Below are 10,651 nucleotides of genomic sequence, written 5' to 3' on the forward strand. Positions count from 1 at the left end.
ATTTTGTTTTATTTTTAACTAATTTTTAACTAAAAAAAATAAAAACACAACATTTAATTTTTTTACACAATCTACATATTAGTTTATTTTCAAATAGGCCTATATGTTGACTAAAGCCATGATCTTTCTTTAATTTGCCTGACTGAACTTGGGGCGTTGGCAGGGGGAGTTCCCCTACGTTACCTAGACAGCGAACATCCTGTTACGTGAGAAAAGATTAAGAAAGGATATTTGGGGTACTAAAAAAGCTACTCTCCTACAAAAAAGCAGCGGAATTTCCATGAATTAAAAGCGATTTTACCCGCAGGCAGCGTCGTTTCTACTAGCAGCAGTGATTCAATCTGCGTCTGAGGAGATTGTAGACAGCTGTTATTTGCACATGCACCAGCGCGTGGCACACGTGAGTCATTACTGGCAACAGAACCAGGAACTACTGTATAATCAAGCAGCGCTTAATATACTAGTGTTATTATGCCAAAATAGTTATTTATTTAGTTTTAAATGAATCCATTGTAATCCTGAAAGTATTCCCGCTTTTTTCAAAATGTAACTATAATCTGATTACTACGTTTTTTGACGTAACTGTAACGGATTACAGTTACTGGATTTTTGTATTCTGATTACATAACGCCGTTACTCCCCAACCCTGTATATATATATATATACATATATATATTTTTTTTTTTTTTTTGTTTTGTTTCCTTTTCACCTTCAACATTTTACATAACAAGAGATTCAGCCTGTTGCAGCTCTTATTATTTGCTCTTTCCAACGTTACTGGAGCCAGAGTCCCTCAAACATTCTCCAATCCTTTTTATATGGGATAGACTGAATGTGTTTAGATTCTCATTTAATCTCAGGCACACCAAGACATGCACTGATCCAAGTTTCTGTAGACTGAATGCTGAACCTTTTTAAAGGGAACCTTCTTTCCTCTGCTCAGATCTTGGTCACTTCAATGCTAAATGATGCAACTCTAATTCCTTCAAAATATATACAGAGGGTGGTTGAACCTTATGGGTTTGACTTACAAAAAGAGGAACATGTCAGAAGTGAAGTGCATTACCAAGGTGTTGCAGCAAGCTAGATTGACTATGTGAAATCATCCAGAACCTTGCACATCATGTGCTCCATGTCGATCTTTTGTCAGATGGGTTGCACTGTTTTGAAAAAGCTTTTTAGTAATACACTGTAAACAATATTTTCATGATTTATCACATTTTTTTCTTTTGTCAAATCAACTTAGATGATTTATGTTCAGATAACATCATATTTTGAGTTTCTGTTGATTAAACCAATCTCCATTGTATTAACTAAATTTTTTAATTTCCATGAACTTTCAATTTTAAGGCAACCAGGTTTATACTTTTTTTAAGTTAAACCAACAATATTTTTTACAGTGCAGTTGCAACAAAGATCCTCCACTCACCCTTAGATAAATGTTTACATTTCCTACTAATTCATATGAAGAGACAAGTAGAAAGGTCTACTAAATCAAACACAGGATATCCTACTTCAGGGTTAACTATAGCTTGGCATATGCTGGAAAAGGACACATTTATGTATAAGGACCAGAGAGAGACCAATACTGAATACTTTTCCAATACAATACTTTTTCAATGACCAATACTTTTCAGAAAACAGAACCTGATGGGTTTAAGGAAAACATACTGCTTCACGCATCCCAGCATCCAACAGTTCCTTCGGGATTACTGAGTGCACATTTAACATAAATTCATATTCAGGATGCTTTGTGTTTGTTAATAGATGCCCGTAAAATATAAGACGTCAACATTTTTCATCAGTTAACCTATAAATGTTTTGTTTTTCTATCTAGTTTGGATGAGGCCACAGATCTGAACTGGGCACTGCTCGCTTCAACTCTAAGATCACCAGCCAATCATATCAAAGAGACTGACATTGAGAAGAATGCCTACAGTAATACAAAACATGAACCTATCTGTTGGACTGGAAGCCCTAAATGCAAAAGTGAGATGCCGGTGAGCTGATTCAGAAGTAAATAGTGTGGTTAAAATAAAAATAAAAAGAATTTTGAACCTATCTTATTCCAGATATACCCAATAGTTCTGATGAAATACACTGCTTATTATTAGAATTAGCCAAAAAAAAAAAAAAAAATTAAAAATTAAACATTCAAATACATTAGCTCTTATTCAAAACTTTTGACTTGACGTCTGCTGCCTACATGGGCAAGTATACGCAAACACAAACATTTGCGGAAAAGCTGAGAATGAATTGTAATGAGTTGTAGTTTCACATTTCATAACACAACAGCACACAAAATACAACTTGCGTAACTCTAAGAGTCTAAGAGTTACGCAAGAGTTACTAAGAGCCTGTGTGCTTACACTGTATTTTGATGATCAACTTTCGACATTCTGCTAAGGATAGAAAGCAAGTGGCAATTAAGCACACAAAAACAATATCTAGCATAATTTTTATCATGGCTTTTCTTAAAAAGAAAACTGGGGAAAAAAATGATGATGCGCATGTGGAACAAGTGGTTTGTTTGTTTGTTTGTTTTCTCACTAATTGTGTGGTCTGGTTCTGCACTCCTGGTTTTTGATTTGACAGTAGGCAAAGTGACACTGCAGGACTGTGCGTCAAATCTTGTGTCTGCCAGATTTTTGTCAGGGGTAAAATTTGATCGCAGTGGTTATTATTCGGCTAATGGCAAACAGGTCAACCAGTGATCAAAGACTTAAGATTTTGGCCTAGGATCAGAGGAGTCTTTTAGGATTCACAAACTTGTCCAGTGTGAACCTGGCTTAACTCCCATTAGAGTAACTGTAGACTGTTAGGTTGGGTTAGGGTTAGTAGAATAAGTTGACATGTAGTTGCAAAGTTACTTAGTAGTTACTTAGTGTCTGTTGGGGGAGCATCACAATAAAGTGTTAGCAGATATTAAGCAGACAGTCTACTAATACTCTAATGAGAGTCAGTTGACATGTAGTTGCAAAGTTACACACATATACATTATATAGGGAGGCTCCACTGATCAGCCACTCTAAGGATGAGTTCCTGATAATGATAAAAGATTACGCCAAAAAGTGACACAGAGTGAGATAACGACAACAAACAAGAAAAAACAACAGAGGAACAACTTGGATTCGGGTAAAGACTGATTTTATTCCTATAGAAAATACATTTTAATAAAAGAAAGAAGACTTGAACCTGTGGATTAGCATCTGGCTACTGGATCACCACTATAGCAGCTAACTGGAGTTTCCCCTCCAAAACGCTAAAGGCTTTTTTAAAGGAACTACAGCTGAAAAACATGAACATCACACAATTTTAGATCTTCAGTTACTAAACAGAGAGGTGAGCGTTATCTGGCAAAAAAACTTGAACGGAAACTGTATATTTTGACTTTATTCTGGTAACATATCTCATTATTACAAGCTAAGTTAGCTGCAGGTTTGGCTCAGTGCCCAGTCTGATCACCATGGCAACCCTGGCGCAGACAGAGTGCAGGGAGGTGCTTTACCCAGAGAAGTGCATAAGTGTACAGGCCCGAAAAAAACAAACAAAGAGAAAACTCTCAGAGACAACCCTGATTTTCTCTATGCTGACTACGTTCAACTCAATGAGAGAAGAATCAAGAACAACCTTATCTTCTACACCACTCTGATTACTGCATGGAAATCAGCCATCTGTGAGGAATACAAGCACATATTTAAAGAAGGAATTGGTCGAGATGGAAGACTAACTATATGCAAAGATGAAATCCTGGACATAGACAACCCATACTACGATTTTCCCCCTGCTGAAGGCCAGAGTAGAGGAGGAGAGAGACGAGCCTCATGCAAACGGCACAGACTTTGAGGAGGAAGATTCTTTCACCTTCACCATCGGACCGTCGACTGAGAGACAGTTTAGGTTTGCTGCACACGCAACACAAACATTTACATTCAAGAGCTCAAAGATAAGCTCAGGCAGCTGAAAAAAGACACCAACTCCTCCATCACTGAACTCAACAGAGCTCTCAGAGAACTGCAAGGAGAAAACCAAACTCTCCGCGTACAGATATGCAAGCTAGAGGAGGACATGGAGAGAAAAGAAAAGAACTTCTCCAGACAGCTGCAAGAAATGAGAGAGCAGTTACAGAAAAACACAGAAGACAACACACTTCACTACAGTACAGCTCCTACTACAGACTACGCAAACACAGATAGCGAGCCTGCCGCAAACACACAGACACCTGCAGAAACACAAACCTCCCCTGCCCACCCTCCAGAACCTGATCCAGATGCTCTTCTCCTCATGGACTCTAATGGAAAGTTCTTCGACCCACAGAAACTCTTCCCACATCAGAAAGTCTCTGCAAAATGATGCAACACAACTGCACACACCCACCAGATTATTAGAGACTTAACAGGAAACCCCTCATGTGTCATAATCCACACTGGGACTGCTTATGCTGTCAGAAAAATGGCAGAAATCACCAGCAAAAAGTTCCCAGAATCCTGGATTATTATCTCCACACTTCTCCCACGACATGACACACCACCACACGTCATCCACAACATCAACACTGAAATTTCCCGTAGATGTTCTACATTTCCAAACGTGCACCTGGTCTACCACCACATCTGCCTCCAACACCTGTACGATGGACTCTACCTGCACAGAGATTCAGTGTGCATTTTTGCAAGGACCCTTAAAGACGCTGGGCCACACCCCATCGTCACCGAGACATCTACTACCGACTCCAGAACACTACCGGCCCATTCACCCTTAAATGCCCAGACACACCCCTCCGACCCCGGTGAGGAGAGACATCGGCTGGACAAGCATCTCACATCATCCACCACATCCACACCCACCTATGGCTCATTACACACCTGCAAACCTGCAGTCACCAACTTCACGTGCACCTACTGGCCATCAACCCCCAATTGGGAAGAAGAAACTGAAAACCCCGTCACACCCAGAGAAATCCCTACAGCCGAGAGCACAGAGCTACACTGAAGCTGCAGCCCGGCCTCCTGCTACACCCTCCACCTCCACTGTACAACCAGCTCCTGAACAGATAAGAACACACACAGTGCTCTATTGAAAAAAAAGGGAAAAAAATAAGTAGACTGGCAGTAAACCTCACAAAGACCAACAGGTCTTTCAGAAGAATCCCAGATGTCAGGAACACAGAAATCAGTTCAGTCTAGGCAGCACCAGCCTAGAGCTCACGATGCAGTACACTTACCTCGGCCTGGTCATCACTGCATCGGGGAGTTTCAGTATGGCAGTGAATGCTCTCAAAGATAAAGCTCGAAGAGCTCCATACGCAATTAAGAAAAAATTCCAAGAAATTGAATCACCAGTTCCAATCTGGTGTAAAATCTTTGATAGTGTAATTCAGCCCATTGCGCTGTATGGAAGTGAGGTTTGGGATCCACTCAGTGATCATAGCTACACTAGATGGGACAGACATCCAACAGAAGCTCTACACACAGAATTCTGCAAAATTATTCTGAAACTACAAAGGAAAACACCCAATTATGCATGTAGGGCAGAATTAGGCCGATTCCCATTGATTATTAATCCCTCAATCCCGCAAAAAAAGATCCCTTAAATTCTGGATGCAACTAAAATCAAGTCCCACAGAATCGCTACATTTTAAAGCACTACAAACCCAAGAACTGAACCCCGAAAAAAGTCCCCTCAGTCAGCTGGTTCTGAGACTTACTAACCTGGCTAACTCTACTTACACTAACCAGTCTCAGACCAGCACTGCTTCTCACGCAAACATCAAAATAAACCAAATTATCTAACAGTCTAAAAATACATATCTAGAACATTGGAAGCAGGAAACTAAAACACAAAGTAAATTAGAATTATATCGAACTCTGAAATTAAATTATGAATTGGAAGAATATCTCCAGAGTATGAGAGACCCAAAGCAGAGACGGATCTTGAGCAAGTACAGGCTGAGTGAGTCTAGCACTATCAGCTAGCCTATTATTTAAGGTTAAAAATAAATGTATTACAATAAAAGCTTTATTTAATGATATAAGTAAAAATATAATAAATATTTAATATATAGTACACATATTTAGCTAAATACTCTCTGTAGCTCTTTTTTTCTAGCCAAGTAACGTGCTATAGCCTATATTAAGGTAAATGTTATGTGACATAATTGTTCTCCAGCTGTTTTATTTGACCTCTTTCCGCGGTTGAAAACCATTGATTGATCGATATGTATGAGTAATATACATTTCGGTAAGTTGTAGGCTACTGTATCTTTCAACATTGTTCATTCGTGTTTATTTACTATTAGCTAGTAGAGATGATCGGTTCACGTGCCGCTAGGGATCTGTCACATTTACAAGTGCCAAAATGGTATTTATTGTTTATATTTCGTAATAAAATTGACAGAATCTGTGAGCTGAGATTTTTTTTATAGATTTCAAAGCAACGGGATTTTTACCAAAACCTGTTGACACATTTGTCCAGAGTGTTTACATTTTTCCAGAGTATAAAGTTTCTAAGTGAATTAAATATTTGAATTACAAAAATAACAGAAAAGACTTTACTTTAAGATTCACATTTTACTGTGTAGTACACAAAATTTTGTACGAGTCTCTGGGTAGTACACAGTCCAAACAATGGAATCATAAAGAGGAAAAATTACATTTTCTAAACCAAAAACACAACCCCACCACAAGGGAAAAAAGAACACAAACTCAAACATACATCTAGACAAGTCAAATCTAACAAGACATGTGGAAAACAACACAATATAAAAAAAATCTCAGCTCACAGATTCTGTCAATTTTATTACGAAATTCAAACAATAAATAACATTCAGAAATAACAAAAAACAAGAAAAAAACGTTCTTAATACGTTAAAAAAACTGGACGTTTTCAACGTTTAAAAAACATTCAGAAATAACGTTTTAATAACATTTCCAAAATGAGTGAATGGAATGTTGCTTTAACGTTCTCATTAACCAAGAAAAAACGTTCTTAATACATAAAAAAAACCTGGACGTTTTCAATGTTTAAAAAACATTCCGAAATAACGTTTTCCTACCCTAATGGGAATGTTAGCAAAACGTTCTGACAACTTATTATTGTTAGCTGGGTGGCTATGTTAGGCTATGTTATAATATTGTATTATTCTGAATTTTTGATGTTTTAATATTATTCTATGTATTCCAAGCTTTGGCAATATTTTATTATTTACGGTCATGCCAATAAAGCAATTTTGAATTTGAATTTATAAACAGTATATATATATATATATATATATATATATATATATATATATATATATATAATCAACATTTCTGTCTTGGATGTCTTGGTTCTGTCTTCTGTCTTTGAGGGGTTTTATTTCTCTAAGGCTAAGCAATGCAGGAGTTCACCCCCAATGTCATCTGTAATGCTCTTCATATAGGAGTAGAGACAAACCTGAGCTACCTCGCAATGGAGAGTTGGGGTCCTTTTACAGCACCACAGGTGACAAGGCCGAACTCATCCACATCTTCCACGGTAAGATCACTCGTCCTCTCTGCTCTTCAGTATTAGTACTGGGATTTAGCTGCTACCAAACGCACCATCACCTGTCTGTGTCCATGACCACGACACCTGGGGCCTATACCATGAAGCCGGTTTAGCTGGCTAGCCAGGTATGTTTCAGTTTAGTTTGAGCCAACCCTGGGTTTTAGGCACCATGATTTTAGCAGTGTTCATTGCCATAGTAATTTACGCTCCACGGCTAAGCAAAGGATAAAGTCACTCCACCTGACCTGTTTCTACTCCAAATTAAAGGTCACTACATAGCAAATGATTTTTAAAGACAAAATCCTCTGGCTTTTAGTAATGCTTATTTAGAATAATAATTTTGTATGATTTAGATATTAGATATACCTTTAATCGATCACACATGTAAAAGTTTAGTTTATTATTTATTATTACACACAGTTTAAATGAATAAATAAAAGGTAATATAAATATGCTTTAGAATCAATAGATAAAGCTATAAAATGACTACATGTGAGCTTAAATGTTCAATTCTCTCTACCTTTATCAACTGTATAAACTAAAGCAAAACTTCTTTTTTTTTTAGTTGTCCTCTTTCATAGACAGCTATTTTCTTCTTGCTGTGTAAATTTGTTTAAATTTTGTAATATTTTTTAATCTCTGCAGAAGAGAGAAGTGAATCACGCTGCTTCTGGTTGGATTGGTTTGGTTTTGTCAACTAATTCTGTAACCCTGAGTTTGTTCAACTACCATCATGGTACAGGCCCCTGGGATCCTGCAATATGTTTAGGGGCTACAATGACTGCAAGGTTTATAACAGCTCAAAGGCTTGCTAGATAAACCCACATGGTTCTCCTCTGTGGTTGAGCTGATTATAGCGTTTGTATCTACTGTAGATTAGATATACAGAAATATTAGAAAGGGCTCCATTACAGTTTATTTTTTTATTTTTTGTATACAATCACTAGGTCCCATTTCTCAATATTTAGGTCATCTTTTCAAAACTCTTCACACAGTGAGCACAACATCAGTGAGCTAAACTGAGGATAATTTCCCATTGCTTCAGCAGCACAAAATTCAATCAAATGACTAAATTACATCTTTCAAATTACATGAATTCCTTTCTCACTCAGACAAACATCTACCTACAGGCCAAATTGCAAAATAGCAAAAAATTAAACACTATCAAAACAATTAGATGTAGCTGAAATCCTACACAGGTGTTAGTCTTTCAATTTTATTACCAACTATACAAAAGGGGAAGCTTAGGAATAATTTTGTACTGTAATGTAAACATGGACCATATACTGCAGTGAATTTCTAAACAGTAGAGAGTGTCATTCCTGTTTTGTAAAGACATCTTGCAAAAGAAAAAAAAGTGTAATGTTTCCTGTTTGGCCTGTTATTAGTTTTGTTTTTCTGTAAGTGTTTTATGAGTGACAAAGTGTGTTTGGGTGACAACTTTTGTTAGTGTTAGGGAAGAATGACTTGATTAGAGACGTGCATGAAGTGTTTTGGTAGTTTTAGCGCGTTTTGGATGTGACATTTACTGCTGTGCCGAGCTGAAAGTTGGTATAAGAAGAACTGTAACTGTACGAGTTTTGAAAGTATTGAGAAATGTGTCCTAGGATTATAAAAAATAAAAGAGAGAGAGAGAGAGAGAGAGAGAGAGAGAGAGAGAGAGAGAGAGAGAGAGAGAGAGAGAGAGAGAGAGAGATTTTGATCCACTAGAGGTCGCCATTCTCTTATAAAACCTGATCATAAGTACAGCGAAGTGGTTTTCATCATGCTGATCAATTCATTTTTAAATGTTTACTTTTATTTATTTTTAAACATTATTAAATACAGTAAACATTATTCATAATAATTTAAGGTCACCAGACCTGAAGACACAAGATTAAGCAATTGACACCATAATAGTATGAAATTGCAATATAACAGTACAAAATCAGAATGATTATGAATTATTGCCAAGTATGTTTATACACGCAATGAATTTGTCTTGGTGATAGAAGCTTCCAGTGTATAGAAGCAACAACAAGCACAACAAGAGTACCCACGACGAGTGTGTGTGTGTGTGTGTGTGTGTGTGTGTGTGTGTGTGTGTGTGTGTGTGTGTGTGTGTGTGTGTGATATATACATAGGCAACAAAATGGTATACAACAACAATCATTACTACAATCCAGTACTATTTAAATGAAAAGTTTAAATAAATGTAATGATTGCCTTGTAATTGTTGCATTACTTTACAATTATTATACACCAACTATATTAAACAGCTAAACTAAAAACTAAAAGCCGGGTTAAATTCATTTAATGTAAGAATGAGCCCTCATTACACTGATAATGCGCTGACGTTTTCTTATAAATATGTCCTTCCACTTCTCAAGAGACTTCATTCATGTTTATCGTTGTTTCTCACTGAAGGAATGTAGCCTAATTATAATAGATCACCCCGCTCATTACAGACATCAGTGCGAAACAGCATTGCTCCACAGCCAGCAGGGAGACTAAATTAACCTCTGTTACATATGGTCCAAATGTCATACTTTTGGAGCTGAAGCTTATTATTTTAAGCCATATAAATATGGATGTTCCCCTTGAGATATCTGTGTGTCGCCCACCAAGGAGCAAATGCTATGTAGCAAATCACTCAAAGCAAAGGCCAGCAGCAGCTCCAAGGGACTCGTTCTGCCGGACAGGTCATCACATGAAACAGAATGATCCTATTTGCAATTATTCTCAACTTTATTTTCAGCATGACAAAAATACTACAAACTCTATAAAAATATGACAGATATAACGAAAAAAAAAAAAATATATATATATATGTTTTTTCAATTGTATAAAAACATACAACAATAAATATGCTAATTAACGTTGACTGCTCAGGTGAAAAATTATCTCACAAAACTAGTCAAGTCCATGTCTGGGTTATTCCGCTCCAAACAAACAAACAAACAAACAAACAAAATAAAAAAAAGTAACTGACTCTAAACCAAACCCTAACCAAAACTCTATATTAAGTACATGTAGTTATTATTAATATTACTCAGTAGTTATTTGAGTAAATACAATGTAATACATCACCTTAAAATAAAGTGTAAACTTATTTTAATTTTTTCATTAATAATGTTAAATATAA

The 10,651-nt window shown here is 36.7% G+C and overlaps 1 protein-coding gene across 1 annotated transcript; it reads left to right on the plus strand.

Annotated features, from left to right (window-relative positions):
• The first annotated feature begins 204 nt into the window (after positions 1-204).
• LOC307162939 (uncharacterized protein) lies at positions 205-5,079 on the plus strand. The gene is made up of 2 exons (XM_079878704.1): positions 205-400; positions 1,838-5,079. The coding sequence occupies exon 2, from the start codon at positions 4,453-4,455 to the stop codon at positions 4,990-4,992; it is 540 nt and encodes a 179-aa protein (XP_079734830.1). The 5' UTR covers positions 205-400; positions 1,838-4,452; the 3' UTR covers positions 4,993-5,079.
• Positions 5,080-10,651: the final 5,572 nt, after the last annotated feature.

This window comes from Squalius cephalus (assembly GCF_949319135.1).
Source record: "Squalius cephalus genome assembly, chromosome: 8".
Lineage (NCBI taxonomy): Eukaryota > Metazoa > Chordata > Actinopteri > Cypriniformes > Leuciscidae > Squalius > Squalius cephalus.

What these genes read in the sequence shown, in the direction of transcription:
- LOC307162939 (XM_079878704.1), top strand. Translation starts at nt 4,453, where the DNA reads ATGGCAGAAATCACCAGCAAAAAGTTCCCAGAATCCTGGATTATTATC.